Below are 23,305 nucleotides of genomic sequence, written 5' to 3'. Positions count from 1 at the left end.
ATCACTTTTCCTTCAGTTTTATATTTCTTGCATTACGTATTATCTTAAAACAGAAATAAAAGTGGCAGAAAGGAATGCGATCGACATTCGTTCGTGACTTTGTAATTCCGTTCGATCTAATATAATCGTCTAGATCTGCGAGTAACAGAGAAGAAAACGTATAATGTAATTTTATCACCGAGAATCATTGTACGATTCGAACGCCATTTGAACAGTACAAAAAATCGGTAATTTTAAACCGATATAAAAATCGATTTTTAGATAACATTTATAATATTTATGTATTCTGTTTTGTTTCTGTGATTTTCGTTTAGAATCACGAACACGCCTTGAATATTATAACCTTCGTCTCTTTAAGGGAGACGTTGTCCTTCATCGAGACAGAAAATCACGTTAAAGACTTTAAGTAGATCTAATATCTTAAACAAGGCACGAGCTAAATTCTCCGTAAGACACGCGATTACAAAACAATTGGCAAGGCTTGTATTCCCATACATACGATGCTTATTAATTTCCACGATGAATCTTCTTCAGATACTGAAGATTATTCTATTTTTGTCCAGCGACTCTCTAATTTTATAACAGAATAAATATCCTTCCAATTACATTTGAGGCCAATTCCAGTATGACGTATCAGTCCTAATACCTCAATATCCAAATATTTCAATAATATTGTTCGATCGTTCGCGAAGAGACGCGATTTCGACGAAGCGCGTCAACGGGAGTTGTAAATTCCCGTTACAATTAGATAATCGACGCCATGAAATGATCGATCCCCTATTCCGTTTAGGATAATAAAGGTGGTTGAATTGATTATAACACTCAAGTACACAGGTTACAATATACACTTTATTCCAGCAACTTTGTAGGCATAAACAGTTATGCTCGATGCGTATAGATATAAGTTAAATAGATGACTGATCTAAAGGTGGAAAATTCAAAAGAGATGTTGACTGAGCTAAAGATGACAAACCATAAGTTCGATGACGATGCTGTCGCAGAGGAAAATTATTACTGGGGGTTGGTCGCCCCACCACCGGCCGCTTGCGGATCGAAATGATCGTTGAACTGGGAAAAACTCAACCTTCGCATTTTCTACCTGATGGAGCAATAACCATAAGGAACATCTCGATTCGAATATACTTTATAACAATTAAGAGCCCTAACGCTAAAATATAAACGCTTAGTTTTATAACAGTTTCTTAGAATTATTGCAGCCCGGACTAATTATATTTGACCGTCTCGATCAAGGAATGGATTCTGGTTTACGATTCTGGATTACTGGACGTAACAAATATATACTATTTGTCATTACCTACTTAAAATTTTATTTACCTTTCTATAAGCTCATAAAAACAAAGAAAATCTTGCATGAATACCTGCTACTGAAAGTCTAGCAATAAATTATAATCACTTCCTTGACCAAAATTACCATCAACAAATCCGATAGTCCCGTATCCTTAGACACAGCCACCCCTAGCTTTCCTCAGACACAGTATCGTCAGTAAGATTCACTTACTCTGTACTCTTGGAACAGTCAACTTATCCTTACCAGTCTCTACCCTTATAACAGTCGCGTACTTAACGTATCATTGTAACTCAGTGTGTATTCGCAATGAAGTTTAACTAAAATTAATAGTTGTGTTACGACTCAGCTATCTTAATTTATCCAACCCTCAAGTAACGTGACACGTTCAAGGATCCGTATTAATTCAGTAGGTCGATTGCCTATCCTTTTCTCACATGGGTGTTTTACTCGTGAGATGGACTCTCGCATAGTCCAGTCGTATCGATTTCAGGTTGGAGAAATGCGTGGCCGCGTGCAACGTATCCAGTGGTCCAGGTTACTTTCACGTTTCCGTTCGGTCGACGTCGACGAGGAACAGAGATCACCGCGGGAAACGTAGACAAAGAAGGAGGGGAGGAAAGCGACAGATGCGAAGAAAGAGAGCGAGAGAAAGAGAGAGAAAGAAAGGATTCCTCTCGTTTCGTACTGAATTCTGAATGAATATCCGCCTTTCTCACGATCGAACCACGCTCGTGAGAAGATTGATTCGTGCGAAGCGCGTACCGGAGAATTGGAGCATCTCGCGTCTTTTCCATCGTACTATAAGAAAAGCGTGCAAAAGTCTCAAGCCATGTCTCGTAATTGCCACTAGAATCATTTTTTCAAGAAATATTTTTATATCGTATTGTATAAAAGCGAATTTGTACATACAATGGCTCACGAAAATATATGAATAAAAAATCATAGCTAGCGAAGAGAAGCGTTGAACTCCAAATTTATTGAGATGTTTGTTCCTCGATAATTCGAATAAATGAAATTTTACTGTGCTTTTAAAATATCAAAATAACCAAGGTTCTAACGTGTACATGCCCGGAAGGAAAATCGTAAAACAAGAGATTAATCTGTGTCTACACGACGATACGATTCAATGTAAGAAAAAATCTAGAAAAGATGGCAAGAAATTGGAAGAACTCATCTGGTCGACTTTTTTCTACGAAGGTAGATTTTCTCTTCACCTTGAGTCGAATAACTAGAAGTAACAGTACCCGTGGTATTGGCACGTCCAGCATCTATCGAACGCGCCGGATCGACTAGTTTATCGTTCGAGTTTCTTGCACAAATTCCTTGTTTGTTCTATCGAGGAGCATCTGACCGAAGACGTATTTCCCGAAGGAGTGTCCCGGAGCCTATCTCTCAGGTCTTCAAACCAACAATGGAACAACTTCCAACTACGAAATAGACCTCTTTGTGTAACTGCATCTTGAATCACGGGACGTGCGATACGTCAGGCAAATATTCGGATTTACATATCACCACTGAATCGTCACAGTTTGCTCGAGCCACGAACGTGCTCCCTTTCCTTTTCGATGAAAGCGTGACCCAACACGGAAATCAAAGTATACAGATATAGGGTGTTCCAAAAAGTGAATCGAAAGTATCTTCGTTTGGCGAGAACGCGGGCAAACTGTACTATGCTACATATTGCGTATAAAAAACGAGCGTAACTTTCTCTTCCATGTTTTTATCTATGCTGAACGCTTGAAAGAAGAATCAAACGTTGTGAAGTTGAATAATATGTGTATTATAATTGGCATATCTATAGTTAAAACACGTCCATTGCCGATTGAATTTTTACTACGTTACTATATATTAACCTTATCATTTATGAATTATTTAACAAGCAGAGATATTTCTCCGTACAATTAATCTAGTTATCGTACGATGAATTAGGATTTCACTACGATTTTTTCGTTTAACCCCTTTCATGGTCAATATATTTCTATAGGTTGATAATTTATTAAAAAATAGCAGGGACTTAACTAAACGGGGAATCAGTTATCGTGCAATTAAATTTACTATATTTTTGGAACATCCTGTATCGAAGAGTTCTAGCCGTTCTTTACGTACGCGTTCGCGATGCCCGCACTTCTTTCTCGCCTCCTGCATTCCGCGACGCGCCTCGTTAGACTTGACACGTATTACTTTGCATTCTCATAAGCGTTATGCCGCCCTGCCTTTCTCATAGCGCCAGGCAGAGCGTACGAGATTGCCAAGGAATCGGCAGCTACGAGTGCTCATAGACGGTCAACGCGATCGAGAAGGAAACTATCCGAACAACGTTCGACTATCGACAAACGAAGGTACTAGAGGCTACAAAAACAAGGAGATTAACGACTTTTACACTTTGAAACTATAACATTTTCAAAGAACATGAGAGCAATTAAATTTTGAATTATTCATTAATTTCGCTCGGTATAGCGGAATTTTTTATTAAAACACTTGAGAAAATACTCGAGTCGGAGAATAAGAAAAGCTAAATGAATTTATATCTTTTTCTACATATAATCTACAATATGGTAGATAGAAATGTTAATAATTTCTTTTGCCAATGGGACCTAGTTATATAAACGTAAATTCTTATTATTTGAACGTTGGTAATACAGAGAATCGATAAACATCTATTACGTGAAATATTTGTCATCCAATATCGGTCAAATACAGTTGCAGTTGTAAACAACGGGAATAAGAATAATATTCCAACGTTCCAATTACAAGCCGTGAAGCAACGAGGGTATGTAACACACGAGAATGATATGGTCGACCGATTAATTTCTAACATAAACAGAACGGCATCCCTCGATAGTAAGCATACCTTCGCGTGCGCGAGGCGTGCGCAAGTTTCATTGACTCTCGAGTTATTGAACGTGTTCCATCGAACTACAAGCTGTCCGCTGCATTACGATTTTGTCCACAAGGCAAGAGAGGAAAGGTCAACGAAACATACTTGAACAAGGAACATCTCATATCGCGAATAAAATTAGAATAAAATTAGAATAAAATTATCATAAAGAAGACAGACAAGAACATGTGATCTTTAAGTAATCTTTAAGTGAACGTAGTAAACTTATTTGACTTTGCTGCGACTCTCGAAATTTTATGTTTCGATCTTCTTCGATATCTTTAACGTAAAAATTATCATATAGGAGCACAGGCCTCTTCAATCGTTATGAAATAAAATATTTAACGCTCATAACAACAATGATCCAACTTCCTGGATAATGGTTAAGAGCTTGAAATATTTTTGTAATTTTGGAAGAATACGATGTGATCTAAAATGGCCGAAAGAACGCATTAAGGTTAAGACCACGTCTTAGTCGAAAATCGTATTCTACTCTCGTTCCATTTTGTCTTGTGGCTAACCGGTGGCGAACTTACGAAACGTAAAGCGAGTTTCACAACTCCGGCTATCGAGCAAGAAATATCACTAGCCGCAAGAAATTACTTTTACTCGGTACAGACTCATCTGTCCACTCGGATCACGTGGATGAAAAACACGTGACAACATCTGAGTTATTAGCAATTAACACTTTACACGATGGGACAGAGATACGATCTATGACCTTTCTTCTTTTCCAGGTCTAAACATACTATTTCATTATGTATAAAAATTATCGGTAGTAATAGCACTCTTTATATAAAATCAGGTGACAACAAACGTTCGTAGAACTCGTTAAATTTTATTCTTCGTAACTACCGAATTTTAACGACATGAATACATCAGTTCCCGGCTAGAATCCCATACGAGTTGATTAGTCAGCGTAGTTAGTAATTGTCAAAAGGTCGAAGCTCGTTACAAGGTAAATCGAAATCAACTCACGCTGACGACATTGACGACAATAACCCTGCAATTCTACGATTCTCCTCTTTAAACATTGTATCGTATACTTCCTGTTTCGTTTATTACGTAAAAAAATTACGATAAGGCAACGTTCCTTGTGTCAGTCGTTTCATAATATTTTCAACTCGCGACCAACTGTTTTATAATACACCATTCCCAATACGCTAAACTGAAATACATACATACATATGTTTCCTACGAATATTCCCGCCAGCAGGAATATTTCCTTCGGTGACCGCGTTTACGTTAGACAGAGATGAAAGAAGGAAAGATAGAAAGAGACAGAAAGAGCTTTCAAATCCACGATTATTTCCGCACGGCAAAGCCGCGCGTTGCTCTCTGTCAACCTGTGTATTTCGCTGGCCACGATACACGGACACGGAACCAGACGCGACAGAGAGACGGAACAAGAGGGAGCAATAAAAAAGAGAAAGGTATGATAATTACCAAGGAGTCGTCCCCATTGTCAGCGCTCATAGCCCACCGCTAGCGCGAGGGAATTCGAGATCGTCGTCGTGGTCGTCGTCTTCGGTCCTCTTCTCCGCCCTTCCGGTAGAACAACCTTACGCTCGTCATTCTGCGGCGTATCCTAAATTCGCAGGACACTCGAAGGACTCGTTAATAGACACCAATGGTAGCGCCTCGCACCTGTCATCTGGCATTGCAACAACGAACGCGGCTTGTTGGTGCGATGGTTATAACGTATATAGAAAGGGACGAGATAGAAAAGGATCGGAGACGGGAAAGGGCAGACGTAAGAGAGGAAAACAGGGAGAGAAAGAGAGAGAGAGAGAGAGAGAGAGGACACTGACACATGAAACGTCAACGACACTAGCACGCCGTTGTATTCACCGTTCGAAACGAAAGCAAATTTTTTTTTTAATTACGCCATCGACACGCGTCTCGCACCACACGCCACTTCCATTCGATATAATCTGCGATTTTCGTGTTTCATTGACCGAGCAAGAAGGAAGAAAGCCCGAATATGAAATTTTACCGCACCAACCAAACTAACCTCCGTACAGGCTCACGGGCAGGCGCTAACTTCCAGCGGCACTCAACTCAACAACTTGCTAATGCTTTCCCTTCCATCACGTCGCCTCCCACCCCAAATCACATACGAACGGCAGGTAGAAACGATTGGTTTGGAATTGGAGTATATCGTCATACAGAACAAGTCGTTTGTGTTATCTTTTTGAAGACTAGTTACCCGTATCAGTTACTATTTCGTAAATAATTTGTAATTTGAATAATATCGCGAATAAACGTCACCACTATATGCACAGGATTCCCGCTACGGACGCCATGTTGGTGGTGCGCGCGCAGCTACGCTCCAAGGCAAGAAATTTGAAGAGTAATTTAGCGGTATGTTTAAAGTGTCATTGTAGAGAGGTGTTAATTTTAATTTACGCGGACAAATTGCTAATATTAATTTACGATATTTTGTAAGATTTCCGGCTTCGTTCAGGTGAATGGTAATAAATGTATGTTAATGCCCTGTAATTGCATGTTATCGCAACATTAAATAAGGACAAATAGGATATAATAAAGGTAGGAAGAGTATTTTTACACTGCGTTACTTGCACAGCCGTATATACCTATGCAAATAAAGTAATTAATAAGACAGAATCATAAACACTATATTGAAAAGAATCACATAAAAAATATGATTTTTTCATGAACTGCTTTCAATATAATAACGATAAAATAAACAAAGGATCTTGGGGAATGGTATCGTGAATGTAGAAAGACAAAATAACAAAGAACAAAACGACGCACACATAATAAGACAACACATTACACGGTAGACAAGAGACTTTTTCACAACATTTAATAAAACGCTATCAACTAGGTATGCCTTTTTTTACTCAAATACTCTAAAAGTTACTTACATACGTGTAGTTTATATGTATATTTACGTCATACGGAGGTGTCACATCCCTCGCAATGTTTCAACACGTTAAATCTATGTTCTTTCCGTTTCTTCTATTTTCGATAGTGAGATTTCGTTATCACTGTACACTGACAACAAACGTAACGATTTTAGGCACCAATCAGCGACGATGAACACAGTGTAAAATACGGAAATAGAAGATCGTCAAAAGTGCTTGGGAGCTGACACATCCAATAAGTATGTATAAATTTAATACTATCGTCTTATCATTGTTTTCTTACGTGTTATATTTTAATCAATCGTGGGTATAGCGATCAACGTCCCGGGATGCTAAAGAGGTCTATGTCTGAAAATCTACAAGGTGAATAACAATGGGTGTGCAAAACAACATCCGAACGAGATAATATTTGCCATCAGACTTTGTTTACCGCAATAGTTTTTCAAAAAATGAGAAAACCTCGAGCGGGTATCTTTTCTTTACTTTGTTCGTGTTAACTCTCACCTTGAAATTGCGAATATAGATAGACAACAAAATTGAGCCGTTGATCATCTGGGTTCGAGAATCTCCAATAATTGATAACTTATATATTTTCATTAAAAAGTTTTCACATTTTGCTATCCTTCGCACAATATGCGTGATATTAAAGAAGGGCGTGCAATTTCAAGGTGCCATATAAAAGAATGAAAAAAATATATGAGACCTTAAACGTTATATGTTCTATAGACAGCGTGCGCTTGGTATGCCAATCAATCATGGTTCCTGTAACATTGGAAACATGTAAATAACCGCGATGCTTCTGAATTTATTACAACACGACGGAAAATCTATTCTCTATCGTCATTTATCATCGTATGTTGATTGAAAAACCATTCAAACTCGATCTCTTACTAACTGGCATAAAAAAGTCCCATAATTTATTTTCTTAACCTACGATCCTGGCAAACTGCATTTTCATATGCACAAGTATCACAATCGTTCACATTTCGTGGCCACATATATATGTGTTTTGTGTGTACAATCATGTGCCTGTCTTCCTTTCTAATTAGCAACGCGAACATCTTTCGAATTCGCTATAAATACTAAGTTGTTCGCTATCGCAGCTGTCACACGGATCCGAAAAAACCTTCTTTTTTTCTGTTCTTTTTTACAAAGACACAAGGCCCGCGATCCTAATATTAAAGTTAAGTATTATAAACTGCAATCTAAACTGATCCCATATGTTGTTTCTTGGTCACAACCTCGTTGAATATCTTCTGCAACTTCGTTTCAAGGAGACTGTTCATGGAGATTTTCGACGAAGACCTTCCCCCGAAAATCCTTCACCGAACTGGCGGCCCCGGATTCTCTTCACGTTTATTGAGAACATCGTCTTATCCATTCGATCAATTACACAATCGACAATCTTATAATAAAGGAACAAGGACAATGTCTCAAGCTTCCATCCCGGGCGGACGCACACGTATAATTTTTCTAACAATATCCACTGGACTCGTCATAGTTAAACGCGAATGATTCTCGAGAAGAACCTTTGTTCTATTCGAAAACCACATAAACAATTTACTCGGATTTATCTAACGCATGGAAGTCTATCTGGTCAAATTGCCAGCACCTTCTTATCGAGATATTTCTTCGTTATCCTTTTTTTCTTTTCTTATTTTTTCATTCGCAAGGTTTCCAATGACGAAAGTTAAATTCTATTTTTCGTTATAAATCACTATGGGTCAAAAACGATTTGACGGATTCGCACATAGACAATTCTTCGTATCTACAGTTTAACCTAGGCGGATACAGTCTCAACCATTGACTTTTTAATAATTTCCCCAAAGTTTTCGTCACACTCTTCCGTACTTTCCGATTGTTGTTCGTTACCTTGGTTCTTTTCTACCTCGACCTTGGTTCCATTCCCATGATAAGTACCATGCGCCGCGGGTTCCATTTCACCATAGTACGAATATCTACCAGACAAAAGTTCTGAAAATGGTTCTAGTTTACCTATTTGTTGAACCACTGTATTCATCGGTTGCACCGAATTTAAATTCGTGTATTGTGATCCGGTTGTTTCGTCTTGGGCAAAGCTAGTTTCGTAACTGGATGAGTGTTGTCCGGGATGGACCTGGCAGTTTCCCTGAATTGATCCGGCATCTTGCCCATAAGGCGCATAGTGTGAGAACCCTGGATTTCCTGGCACCGTTTGGAATTGCGGCTGAAATTGCACCCTAGATGTAGAAGGAAGGTTAGCGTAAGGTTGATAGTCCTGATAAGTAGGCTGTTGAAAGTTTACTCCGGCACTTGTTTGGCCTGAGAACGTTTGAAAAGCTTGACTAAACTCAGGATGAAGTTTCCTTTGAGGTCCCTGCGTACCATCAACAGTGTCTTCGTTAGGATAGCAATCATCTCTAATTGCGTAAAGATCGAGACTATCCTCTCTAGTACCAGGTACTTCCGGCTGACAATTCGCCCCGCCGTCCCTAGCGTCGTGATTTTCGTAATGAAGCGTCGTAAATCCACCACCGTTCAGACACGATTCTGTGGTCCTATTCTCCATCACAGATCCCAAATTGATTTCTCTTAACGGACTTCTGCCGTTTTGATTGTCAGAAGCGTCGTGATCCGTACCCTCTTCTTCTCGTTGCTTTTTTTCTAACTCCAGCCGCATGAGAGTGTGAATAAAATGCGTTCGCACTCGTACTGGATTGAACTCAATCCTGCCTGAACTATTCGCACAACCATCTCGGGTACATCCACAAGGAAAACCCGCTCTATCAACCTATTAACATATATCACAGTCGTATTAGTATTAACATTAAGTATTAACATTATCACAGTCATTTAGTTGTTTCTTAAAAAAATCTGTGACTCTATCATATAGTATTTAGTATAGATCTACTAACCTGGCACTTTACATTAGCTCGACTACAAGGACAACTCTCTGGATCGCAATATCCTTTGCACCCGCAACCGCAATGTTCTCTGCTAGCTCTAATGTCGCGGCACTCGTCCTTTTCGACGGCATCTATTCTACGTACTCCAGCCGCCCTAAGTAAAGCTCGTCTCTGCCATGTAGGTACTGGCTGCAGGAAATAATAACTATCGATATCCAGTTCTTCGTTATCACTTTGTTCCTCGTCCGTATCATCGCTGGGATCCTCTGAGCTGGAGGCTGCTTCCGATACGCAATTTGCAGCACGCTCGGAGCGCAATTGAGCTAGTCTAGCACGATGAATTCGCCTCTGTTCAGCAGCATGCTCCGATAACGAGAACCGTTCTGCATGAGTATGCGTCGCACTCATGCCAAGGGTGCTGCCACCCTAAGAAAAATAAATCGATTTACCACGTTATATTCATACATACTATATATCATTAATACTATAACACTAATATATTCTTCGTAGTATTTATGACGAAATAAAATCTCTATTGTATAAAATATGTACCTGAGAAGGCACACAAGTGAAACCCTGTGCCCTGGGAAAATAATACACGGTGACAGCATCGAATTGAATATTGCGTTTCTTTTTCATGGATTCTTCCGTATTGCTTCTCTTCGGACTAGGAGCCTCATCCATGCAATCTATCAATCTTCGTTTTAAATTACTCTTTGGAGGACTCCGAAAATTCGTCAATGGTGGTTGTGGTGTACCCGATACACCCACATTCGGTACAAAACTGTCCAATTGATTCACAACTGAAAAAGAATATCATACTTTGTATTTTCCTATCATATTCTCGCATATTCAGAAATACACTGACATATCTTTTATAACCCAATGTCACAATTATTAAAATTAATTTGTCAAAAAACTTCTTTTACGTAAGTATTTATAAAATATATTTTGTTTATTTTCAAATGGAAAAAAGAAGAAGTTACACCAAAGAACGATGCGTTTAATTACCTTTTTCTTTATCGGAGAGAATATCATCGGGTATCCTATCCAAGAAAGAAGTTTCGGAATCGCTTTCAGGAACCGGTGCAGGCCCAGGATCACCGGGTATCTCGCTTCCTAAACCAGAATCGCTTCCATCCGATCTAACTTCGTCCCGCGCACCAGTGGCAAGCGCTAGGCTTTCCGCTGAATCTTCTGTAAAAGCTTCCGGCCTCTCTGGCTCCAACCTCGATATGATCTCCGGATTAATATCAACGCAGCACATGGACTCGTTCTCCTGACACGATATTTGATCAGAAGCGGTATCATCCTCACATCCACGTACATTCGTCGTGGTTGATATTTCGGAGCTATCGGACCCGGTTTCGGTTTCCGTCTCTGTGTCAATAACTTCTGGGATATCCGTGGTAGGTTCCAACATCTCCGGTGAACTTGGTGTCGTTTCAGACGAATCCAAATTGTTCAACGGTTGTAAATCCTCCGTGGAGGGTAAAGGCAAAGAAAACACGACTTCTTCATCTTCTGCCAATTTCTCTATTACCGATGTGGCTGGCGTTTCTTCTTTTTCCGGTTTCTCTTCCGTCGTCGCTTTTAGCGTTTTTGGCAATATTATCCTTTGCAAGATCACCTTGCATTCCTTCATAGAGATAATGGGAGTTGATTTTATCAATTTGGTCTGTAGCAGATCGGATACTGCAGGAGAATCGTCCTTCTCCTTATGGTCCTGTGACTCAGTCTTTTGGACACTGATCTCGCAATTTCGCCTTTCAACGGAACATACTTTCTTCGACGTATCTTTGGAATCAACCCTTACATCTACGTTGCTATCATCAGCCTTGCACGTGGCATTCTTCTTCTGCTTCTTCTTCGAAGTGACGGTGGTCGCATCTTTCTGTTCCGGTGAGAAGTACTGCGACACATTAATGTGATCTATTTTAACCACTAATTGGGGTAACGAACTTTTCATTATTTCAACCAACTGGTTGTTTACAACCGGTGTTGTGCAAGCACTATTCGTAGGCATAGTGTCGTTACACGAGCACTCCTCGACGGGCTCCTCGCACTGTTTCGGTTCCTGGCATTTGCTGAGATTCCTCTCGGGGCTGTCGCGCGACAGCGAACAACAAGAATCCTCGTCAATAAACGAGCCCGAGTATTCGAGCTTTTTACAGGGCTCTATCAGCGCCTCCTCGACACTGCCGTTGGTACATTCACCTTCCGGCGACGTCGCTACTCTGCAGACCCTATGCTCCGGCTCGGTACAGCTTATCTCCTCGGAACCGTGATTCGTTTGAAAAGAACCGTCCACGCTTACATTCGTTGATAACCTACAACCACTCGTTAATAAATCATCGATAATCCTATTGTTCCTTGAGATGCATCGACTGTTGACATCGTCGTCGAACAGGCACGAGTTCGACGACAGGGATATCTCACCCAGGGTACGCTCTCGGAGGCTCACCAACACCGGTGAGATCCTCCTCACGTCGCTTCTTACTTGATTCGATTCATTCTCCGAAATTTCAACGCCGATCCGCTTGATCTCCGCATTGATCGGCAGAAAATCGCTGGCCGGCCTTTTTCTACACAACGGCGATGAGGTGGTAAATCCTGCACCGTAACTATCATCCACTTTAGAATCGTCTGTCTGTTTCTCGGTACACTGAACCGACAACGACATCGACGTCGGCGTCGGCGTCGGCGTCGGCGTCGGCGTCGGCGTCAGCGTCAGCGTCGGCGTTAGCGTCGGCGTCAACGTCAGCGTCGGCGTCGGCGTCGACGTCGAACAATCTTGTTCATCCACGGATTCGTTCGATTTCACTTCTACATCGTTATCCGCGTCTTCGGGTTGCGTCTTATCTTTCCCAAGTTTCAGACCCATATCAGAGATGTCTAATTGACCTTCGCCGTGTGAAAAGTCGTTCGAGGTCTCGACCGAAGCTTCACATAATTCTAGATTGATGGACACTTGGTTATCGACAGATCGACGAGTAGCATCGTGTATTTCTTCGGTAGCCGTCAAAGAATCGGCATCATTGTCGCGCTTCGTTGGTCCGTTTTCCGATGTAGTTGACGACGACACTGTCGTCGACGCACCAATCGTTTTCGCTGATTCTATAGTCAATGCACCACCACTAACCGTTTCCGCTAAATCAGCCGAGGTAGAACCTTCTTGGGCTTCTAAACGACGATCCGGAGCCGAAGGCAATTCCATCTGGAGCGTTTAATCTGCGGTAAACAAGAAACACAGAAATTCATTAAACTTATACCACGTGCGGTTATTAACAGTAAACAATATTTGCAAATGTTCAAGGAAAGACCACAAATTAGGAAACGTATCTTATTCTCTGAACTTCATATTCGTTACTGATGGATACGAGAAAGTAGATTCGACCTTCACAGAAGTAGAGATGATCCCTTAACGATGGACGTCACACCACCGGGATCAATTCATTGCTATATCATTCCGTGAAACGAACTATTCTCGTTCCTAGTCATTTCAAGGTAATCATATTTTCCGCGTTGGCTCTTTTTCTCAAAATATCATAAGCAAAAGGACGAAGAGGAGAATGGAGGGATCAATAATCCGCGCGCCGATACCGCGCACCGGTAAACGGAGAAAGACACGACGTGACGCCAGCGAAAAAGAGGAAATAAATCAATCATAAATGTTCTCCGTGATTTTGTCGCGTCGCGTATCCAGAAACGTTTGCGAATGCTACGCGGTTATCCCCAAATCCGCGTGCTCTTTAATCTGTCGATATCTTTCTTATCACGGCACCAAATATAAAAGGGACTCTGCATATAATCCTGGCCGGAGATTATTGATTCAAAGCTGGCAGGAAAAGAGGGGTGGAATGGGGAAGGAGGGGGAGGTTTCTGTCTGCCTTCGGTTACCATGCGCACCTTGTACCCCTTATATACCAGAAAACTCCACGACTAAACTAGGTGTAGAAGGGTTCTTCTCTTCCGTTATCTCTCCCTCTTCCGTCTTTTTTTTTTTTTTACCTATTTGTATCTGTATTTTTTTCTTAATCCTGTTCGGTTTGATTTACTTTCGTTTCTTGTATTCTATTTTTACCTTCGAGCCGCACGATCTTCTGCCCCCTCCACTAACCTTCCGCACCACTCTGTCCTTTCGTGAAAACCGAACCTCCAAACACGAGGCTCGACCTCGACAATCCGTTATCACGGCAAAGCCTTTAAGTCGTTTCGCAACTCCAACTGTTACCATTCTGCCCGCGAACTCGTCTGCCGTCCCTGAGATCCGAGCGATCGGCGTCCTCCATGGAGGACAACCGTATGGGCCTTGAGCAGGAGCAGAACATTCAACAATGTCTGACTGCCCACGGGGCCTGCACGCAAATAGCCTTTTTCAGAGAAACGGCCAATCTTATCGGTGATCCTACGATAATTCTTGAAAAATTTTCGAATTCGAAAAACGTTTACTGGAAGAACGTTCCACGGCAAATCACGCAGACGGATGCTGAAGATTCGATATCGTTACGTTGAATGGTGTTCGATAATTCGAGACAAAGATTTTTCCAGGAGCGATGGTTGCAAAAAATACGAGTAGGTGATCGTGGAACTGGATACGTGTTCTTCGAGTACGAGCACCAAAAGATATATGACGATGATCAAGGCTGGTACGAACGAGATTAAACATGGAACGTTTTAGTAGGAAGACATCGTAACTCGGTGTGGTGCAACAGCACGGATCCGAAGAGCAAAAGCGGCTGTGCAAGACGAAAGAAGAGCTGAGCGGAGAAACGGCTTTCTCGATGAGAGATTCAAAGCAAACGCGCGAGAGCAAAACAAACAGGATAATATGTTCTCTGGTGTTGCGAAAACTAGGTGGATGTTCACGAACAGACTGACTGAATATTCCCAGGAACGAATTCGATAGAGAGAGAGAGAAAGCCGGCTTCCTCTCTCATTTGATGATGATGATAGTACTCGGTGGCGAGAAAGCGAGGGAAATATGCCTTTAAGTGCGGAGAGTATACTCGTAGAGAAGGAAGAAGCGAAGCGGAGGCGCGTGCGTCGCGTTCGACAGCTCGGAGCAGAGTGAGCGGAGCTAGCTCGACGCTGCGTCGATGACGATTCCGTTCGGCGCCGCTACTCGGTCACCTTCGGGACGCCTCGGTTCTCTCCTCCGCACTGGTGAAGGGTACACGCGTACTTTATACGTAGGAGTATGCGTGTTTGTGAATGTGTAATACAGTGTATGGTGCTATGAAACGCCGTGGTTCTCAACGGGCCGATCGAACGCAATTCAACTCTCCAAGCGATCAATCTTCGCCTCTATTTTCGGTCTTTTTCCAAAAATTCTCCCGTGGTGGTTGTAAATGTTCGAAACATACACGCCAATATTTATCCCTAACGGTAGTTAGAGGAAAACCTACGTGTCGACGGAACAATGGATTCAAGTGGAGAGTGATAGAGTTTTTCGAACGAAACCGCTCATTGATTACATCGGTGAAATTCCGTGGCCTTTCTAGAGTAATTCTATTTTCTGCGCACTCTTACACGCCACTGGCCGAGACACACAGCCATAGGTTACGCCTACGCGTAGACACGCGTGTAAAATTAACGATCGGTATTATTAACTTTCCTAGATTAAATACATACTGCCTTTAGCCTTCTTCTTTTTTCTTTTTTTAATTTAAACGGGTAAAGAAGTGGACATCAACCATAGTTCACGATAAAAAAAAGTAGGATAGTACAGCTACCGAGCAGGCTTTCGAATACGATCGAAGTAGTCGATCGAGTTTTTCAACAAAAAATGTTACATTCATTATGAAACGCACGAGTAAAAATTAGAAAAATAATTCACGAGAACGTGCGTCGTAGACACGTTCCGATTCAACTGTTAGACGATGCAGTTATTTAAATTAACCTCGTTACACTTGCTGGCGGACAGTCGTCGATTATCGAGTATCATCGGTGAAAAGCTTGGCTACAGTTCCCTTGCATGTGTAACATTGTATGCGGCAACATTTCCGAGCCTAGCCACAGAGGACTCTCTAGCCCACTGTATATCTCTTCTAAACTTCCGATACAAAAGTCCTTGCTTATAAACAGGAAATAGGAAGATCTGGCCGCGTGTAACTGCGAAGAATCGCCGCGTATTATCGATCCGAACGATTGACCAGCCTCCGTGAAACATCCAAGGTAATTCCCGTGTTTGTCCGAAGGACTACGATATAGCTCGTGATATAATGTCTCGACACGTTTAGAACCACAACAACTGATCGTTTTTAAATCGTGAAATAGTCGAGATCGATTTACAAAAACGACAATCATGAAAACCACTGATATAGAAGATATATTCACGGTATACCAAACAGGTTTCCATCGTTACATAAGCGAGTGTACACCAAGTGACTATATCATTCTTATCATTACCCTTGCATACGACTTTTTCCATCAGATTCGCCAAAGTGCACTCGACGATCCAGAAAACAAAGTCATGCACGAGGTTAAGTGCTTACTTATCATCGACCTGGCGTCGATTCTAATAGCGCAACGATTCGTTCGTTACGTTCGAACGATACCGGTTCGTATACTAAAAATCTACTATTCAAACCTAATTTTACAAAGGTTAAACAGGACCCAGTTTATCGTCACCTAAATATTCGCGCAACCATCCGGATGTTTGAAAATTCATACGCGTAACACGATCCTCCGGTTCTTGCTCCAACGTAATGCATTTTAAAAGTGGAAAGTCCTGCATAGGTGGCGCTGGTCGCAGAATTGGCGCGGTATTGTCTACGAGTACTCCAGCTCTCTCTTTCGCGATGTCTTTCTCCTTTTTCCTCTCTTCGTGCTCTCTCCCTCACCCTCTCTCCTTCTTTCTCTGCTTCACTTGCCTTTCTTCGTTTCTCACATTTATATTTTTCTTTCTCTTTGTCACACGCACACAGGGAGACGAGTTTCTCTCACGGATGAGGTTCAACGAACGAGAGAGCGTGGCGCTTGCGCGGGGCTGCACGACTGCCGTAATTGTCGCTACGCTGCGAAAGTAGAAGGCGTACAGCGACAACCCTGTGCTCGTCTCCTTTCAGTCTTTCTCTCTGTTTTTTCCTCCCCCGATCTCTCCTTTTTTTCTTATTCCTACTTCTTCATTTTTCCTTTTTTCAGCAAGAAAGTAATGGTACATTCATGCTGCGACAAAATATCAAAAAACGACCGAAAAAGATCTCCCAGCCCTGCGCGGCCTAACACTCGCGTTATATGTTCTTCCTCTCGATGGCTTCAACACGAATTTTTCACCTCTGCATTAACCTACAGAAAAGGAACCCGGAGACTCGACGGGTTACCACAGTACTTCAATATTCGTCACTTTCCAGATGCCGTAATAGATGTTACGTCAAAACATTTTCTTAATGCTTTTGCTACAGCTAGATTGCGAATGTTTATGCATTTATGAAAAATTTCAGTGTGCAAATACACAAAATATCCAAAACAAGGTACTCGTTGTAATATTTAAGATGAAACACGTCTATATTTATCTTCGCCCTAAATTATAGGACGCACAGGCTGCGACGTCGTTGATATTGAATGAGATAGAATGGAAATGAATCAAGCGTTGAAGGGTAAGCTAACTATATGAGGACAGTCCTGATTTACTGAAAAGGTCACTCGGATAATCCTTTAATTACACGTGATCCCGAACGACGCTATTCCAAAAAGATGAAACACGATCCGGTGTGCTTTCAATTAAGCTTCATTGAAATTTTACGTCACGTTGCACGACGCTAAACGTTTCAACGTATCGCGACAAACGACCGAACGATTTGTTACGTAAGCACATAATTGAGCAGCGCTGAAGTTAGCCCGTGTTCGATTTCTTTTCCACCCGTGTGCTCTGTTGTCGTTTGGATTGAATATCAAGGTCGCGTTCTTGAGCCACATCGCGAAATTCTGCACGTCTCCTGAACGATGTTTACCCATCCTCATGCACACTTGAGTGTGCATACGTCGCGACTCGTAAGCGTACGCGCGACGAACAGGTGCGTGGCAAACCATGAACATACATATACGAGTTATAAAGATTGACGCTGCAATCGTAGCGCTTTCCTGATCGAACATCTAATTTTTGTTATTTACATTCCCATTTCATCGTTGAAGTTGATGACTTAATAATGACTAAATAATTCGTTTAGTACCCATAGCCTATGCACGGAGGTGCATAAGCTGCATTGTTAATGAGATCTGGGAAGACAGTTTTTTGGATAACTAACCAGTTTATCAAATTACGCTTTACCTATCCAACTCTATGTATACACGGAGTCCATTTGTTTCCGTAAGATTTTCTGACGCTTTCTATAAGCAACATCTGACTAAAGTGCAGAGGGCAGAGTTCGTCCAAGTTGATTATCAATACTCGTTTCATTTCCTACAGTATCATATATACATACCAGAATTTGCACTGGAGATCAGACTAGATTTTGAATTTCTGGAGACAGTCCGCTAATTCACAATTTGAGTTTCTCCTGTACAACTTACTAAGCTATTTTCTATTTAGTTGTACTCCGCGTAAACTAGTATCAGGAAATAAATACACTATATCCGATCTCGTATTTTCTTATCTGGTACACAACACAGAATGTAGTGTCGGAAGTGGGACACCCAATTTGGGAAATCTCAGTTTTACGCTGAGCGTAGGTACGTAAGTGCAATGTGCAAAGAAGGAACGTCCTGCAATCTGTCGTTTAGTCACCAAGTAGAAAAACTATAAAATACCATACGAGATACCCAAATATTTCTTCCTAATATTTGAATTGTTTTTCTTAAGTACTTGGAATCGCGACCCTTTAGCTGTTTTAAACAAAACATCAGTTTCTTTGAAGCCGTCTGTCAGGAGTTCGATTAACTCTCTTCACTGGAAGCCAACACGTAGAAAATTGCCTAACGTCAGTGGCCCTTGTCCCCGCGTCGGAGACGATGCAGATTTTCAGCAAGTGAAGACATTCAAAAGGGACAGTTTGATCGGGCCTTGATACGAATTTTCATGAAAAAGAACCGAAAACGCGGCTTGACCCCAGGTACCGCCGGCTTTCCTAAACTCTACAGCGGCAAAGAACCAAAGTGGGGGCAGAACGAGGGACCGAGACGAGGCATATTAAAACGGCGTGGGGGCGAGCGAAACGCGAGACCAAAGCAGTTTTACAACACCGGCAGACGCTGCGATATTGCTCCGTCGTGCTTTCTGCTTTCTGGGAAAGGTCCGAAGCTCTCTCTCTCTCTCTCCCCACTCTCTCATTTTCTCTTTCCCCTACCCTCCATTCTCTCCCCGCTACACCCCGTCACTCTTTCACCTACACGTCTGCACAACTTTGAACACAACCTACACGAACACTACCTCTTTCTACCAGTACTTCGTACACACTCTCATATCCATACCTCTATCTCTCTTTCCTTTCCTCCTCTCTTCCTCTCTTCCTCACTACCCCATTCTCATCAGTAGTATTTCTCCCTCTTTCTTCCTCCCTACTCCCCGGATCTATCAACACCAACTATCCTTCTCTCTCGCAAGATACTCACACAAATTCCACGCTTTTATATCCGTGTCTCGCTCGATCTTTCAGTTACCCCCATCTAACCCTCACTCGCTTACACCCACACCAGTCTTTACCATCTGTCTCTTTCTATAGCGTAGGCTGGTAGTATCTATCTCTATCCACATTTCGTTCTCTCTCTTCAATCGCATCTCCTGCTCTATCTCCATTTCTACCCAGCTTCGCCGGTACCGTTTTCTCATATTCTCTCTGCGCGCGCCACTATGGCGCATCACTATAGGAAGATATAGTGCGGGCCTGACTACATTGCACGCAACTATACAACGTATAGTAGTACGGCGCAACGCGGCAACGGAAGACAAGGCCGTACCACTCGCGGCGAACTGAGGATACGAAAACAGTTTCACACGACCGACGCCAATGGTCTACGTATCACCACTATGATAGCTCGACAAAGTAAATAATATCGTGGCTATTCATTAATCAAGTAAGTGAACCTTAATGCGGAACGTGACACACATCGAGCGAATTTTTCAAGGGTCGGAAATGTATTTCTTTTTCTCGTCACCCTTCGCCGATCTATGTGTCGTGTTGCACTACTGACGCGCAACACTCACGGGAAACGTAGCAACCAAATCACCCACTCGAGTATACCAGTTGCTAATTCGTTTTGCTCATAGCCCCTTCTTGCAAAAGAGAATCACAAATCGAGGCGTATATACATATTCGTTCGCATATTTCAGAAACATAGCGAAGTAACGTATACCGCTGCTTTCTACGTGCATCAGCATAAACGGGTGTTCACGGAAATATATACCCATTGTACCATCGCGAAATCGATGTGTGCGTGAAGAGGGTTAGCATCCTACACGATTGAAGAACACGTCGTGCTACGGAGACACACGTTATGTGTCGATGTGCGCGTGCCTCTTACACAACGTAAACGCTCGGTAGTGTAGGTTGCTTTGGCATAATAAGAGCGAGGGAGCGGAATATAATGCAACCTCCTGCGCTCAGTGGCCTCCCTGGAAGCTGTGGAATGTACCACCCACCCTGCCCTCCCATTCTATACAACGGAGAGAAGAGTCGTGCGGCGTTGGTCGTTGTAAACACTTCGTCGGACTATTAATACTAAAAATCTCGAATCAGTACGAGACGTTACTCTGTGATACTAACTAACTGGAGTTTTATAGGTCGTTACACGAGGGTTGAAATTATTTTTAATAGGCTATTTTCGTCTCCTGATTCACTCTCTCTAGTCTTCTAATTATAGGAATTTTCTTCTTTTCTATTTTAAGTCAGATGTACATTTGAAGATTAAAGGTGTTACGGCCGATATCAATGGACAAAAATTAATTTTACCAATCGTGGCACGCTAATCAATCATGATTACGTATCGACACTTCGTCCAGGCTCAATTCCGTCAATTACTCGAGCGAGCTATTCGCCAACAGCATCGAGAACTTCACAATAACTGTGAGTTGCACGCTCGGTCATTTATTTCGCGTCTTGTTGATAAGTGGAACTCTGATTCGTCGCACACGACAATATGCGCCACTCGTGCGAGCGCGTGCCCATATAAACTGTAACGTATCGGCCATTGTTGCGTGCTCCGGATACATTGTCTCGCGGATCGCTTCGCATCTTCGTCGATAGTCTTTTCAGCATCTAAACTTTAGTGCCATAATTTTCACCGGTAGAACGTGTCGATCGGTTTTATCTGAGGAGTAGTAACGCAACCGCAATAAAGAATATATTCAGTGAACAACGAATGGCGAACCACGATGCTCGTTAAGATCATCATTCTTCGTCTAATATCCTTAATGAAAAAATCACAGAAAGATACTCTTAAAAGCATACACGATTAATAACGTCGAATAATCGTTACATCGCAGCAAACATTCATGCGTACCCATAGCTGTTACCATCAGCAAATGTGTGTATATGTATTTCTGTCTTCGTTTTCCGGGGAAAAAAAAGAAACAAGGCAAAGAAAGAGAAGGAAGAAGGGGAGGAAAAAATCTGACAAGAAGCAACACGACCACGACGATGTTAAAGGACAAGAGTGGAAAAAGAGAGGGCGGGTGGTGGTAGCGAAGAGACGAACGAACCTATGGATATTTCGCGAGGGTGCGAAAGAGATGGAGGGTGAGCTGCGGGGGTGTATATTGGGACTTGTAAATGGGGGTGGGAGGTTCCACCTCCGGCCGAATCGATCCCACCGCAGTGTAGCACTATAGCAGTCCACGTGCATACATACCATGGACTTCTCTCTCTCTCTCTCTTTCTCTCTCGCTATTTAGTTCTCCTTCTTCCCTCGTTCTCTACCCCGTTCGTTCCTTCACCCTCGTATTTTCTCTCGTATACTCTCCACACTCGTTGCACTACACGGTAACAAACCGACGCAGCTGCGCCAGTGCGCGTTCGACCGAGTGCAACCGGAACAGGAATTCTGGATGCTGAATGAAACTTTTTTTTAATGATCGTGATTAATACGTTGACACTGTTTCAACAGACACGATGCGGCGGTGGTCGTGAACTTTTACCGGTTCCGTGCGGGTGACGTTCCGCGATGTGAGACGTACAACGTCAGGTTCTGGACCAAGCACCGCTCAAGCGGATGAAACATAGCCTTGTGGACGTTGATGGATTCGCGAACCAGCATCAAAGGATACTAAATCTCTATTATCTGCTCCTGGCAAAGATGATTCCGTTCCGGGACCATCGTGAATTCCGCCTGATCGCCTCCGTTTTCCAAAATTTTGTATACACCACCATATCTCACATTATTGGCAACTTATTGAAATGTTCCAAATTTATATCAGCATCTTAACTTACACTACCGATCATAAGTATTAACACATTCCGTACAATCGAAATAATATTATCCATTAATAATAAATCCACGATAATTATGTTATTATATATTTGTTATTTCCTTTGCATCGTATGTGTCTTCTAATGTAAAAGACTAAATAAAATTTATTAGTGATACATCTATAAAAAAGTAAACAGTAGAGCAATATTCAGAACGCTCCTGTTAAATTTATATATCAATTTTTACGTTTCGAGCAGTTTGAACTACACGGTAAGTGGGACTATCGGTTAACGCGAAAATCAAGAAATACAGGCAAAGGGTGTTATTATAAATCGATAAACGCAACGCTATGGTATATCCTCGTGCGCTGATTGGACATCCTGTACGAGGATTACTGACACGTTCATTCAATTCGTAGTACGTACTACTCGCGCTCAGCCGATGACTGCAGTCACAGAATGCGCGTATATGGGTGCTGCAAATCGAACGCGTAGGTGGGGGAGGGATGAGGATGGAGGAAAGGGAGGAGAGGAGGTGTGGGAAGATAACGGGCATGGAGTATTATTACGTGTGTCGTGGTACACAATCGACATACACATTCTGCTATGTAGAGCGCAGGCTGCACGGGTTGTACCCAACAATTTGTCGAGGGTACGGAATCGTGAAAATTTGAAAGGAACCAAGAGAGAAAGTAGCCGGATTTCGACGGTCAACAACAACCACGTTTCTTTCCCACAGAACGATTCTACGACATGAAAAAAAACACACAGAGACTGTCCTTGTTTCTGGTTAACGAAAAAAAAAAAAAAAACAAGGAGAGCCATGTTTCAACGCGAGAAGATGAAGTCTTTAAAAGGAGGAGTGCGTTACATTGACGACACGTTTTTGATAATGAGACGACAAAGAAGTAAATCAAGGTTTATGAACACTTAATGAACGCTTAGAACACTTCATGCGATAAGGTCCCGGTGTATTGTATAAATAAGGAGTTAATGGC

General features: G+C 42.1%; 2 protein-coding genes and 1 long non-coding RNA gene across 11 annotated transcripts in view; 1 reads left to right on the top strand and 2 right to left on the bottom strand.

The window, feature by feature from the left end:
* Positions 1-6,272, bottom strand: part of LOC126917943 (ral guanine nucleotide dissociation stimulator) — a 41,267-nt gene extending 34,995 nt beyond the window's left edge. For 2 of the 3 annotated variants that reach the window (XM_050725416.1, XM_050725415.1), the window contains exon 1: positions 5,634-6,272. In XM_050725416.1, coding sequence (XP_050581373.1) covers positions 5,634-5,650 — 17 coding nt within the window. In that variant the 5' untranslated portion in view covers positions 5,651-6,272. The remainder of the gene's footprint in view (positions 1-5,633) is intronic. The other variant, XM_050725418.1, reaches the window with a different exon arrangement.
* A 728-nt stretch (positions 6,273-7,000) lies between these two features.
* LOC126917939 (uncharacterized) overlaps positions 7,001-23,305 on the bottom strand; it is a 33,442-nt gene continuing 17,137 nt past the window's right edge. For 3 of the 7 annotated variants that reach the window (XM_050725386.1, XM_050725385.1, XM_050725390.1), the window contains 4 exons: positions 10,975-13,194; positions 10,516-10,766; positions 9,973-10,389; positions 7,001-9,848 (listed from right to left, as the gene is read on the bottom strand). In XM_050725386.1, coding sequence (XP_050581343.1) covers positions 8,859-9,848; positions 9,973-10,389; positions 10,516-10,766; positions 10,975-13,180 — 3,864 coding nt within the window. In that variant the 5' untranslated portion in view covers positions 13,181-13,194 and the 3' untranslated portion in view covers positions 7,001-8,858. Of the gene's footprint in view, positions 9,849-9,972; positions 10,390-10,515; positions 10,767-10,974; positions 13,195-13,872; positions 15,068-23,305 lie in introns of those variants that run through there. The other 4 variants (XM_050725387.1, XM_050725391.1, XM_050725384.1 and 1 more) reach the window with 4 other exon arrangements.
* On the top strand, positions 19,836-22,413 carry LOC126917956 (uncharacterized). Its single transcript, XR_007711143.1, has 2 exons — positions 19,836-19,977; positions 22,006-22,413. It is a non-coding gene; the product is annotated as an uncharacterized LOC126917956 (long non-coding RNA).

This window comes from Bombus affinis, chromosome 6 (assembly GCF_024516045.1).
Source record: "Bombus affinis isolate iyBomAffi1 chromosome 6, iyBomAffi1.2, whole genome shotgun sequence".
Classification (NCBI taxonomy): Eukaryota; Metazoa; Arthropoda; class Insecta; order Hymenoptera; family Apidae; genus Bombus; species Bombus affinis.
Note: the sequence above shows the minus strand (reverse complement) of the source record. Positions and strands in the feature narration are given on the sequence as shown.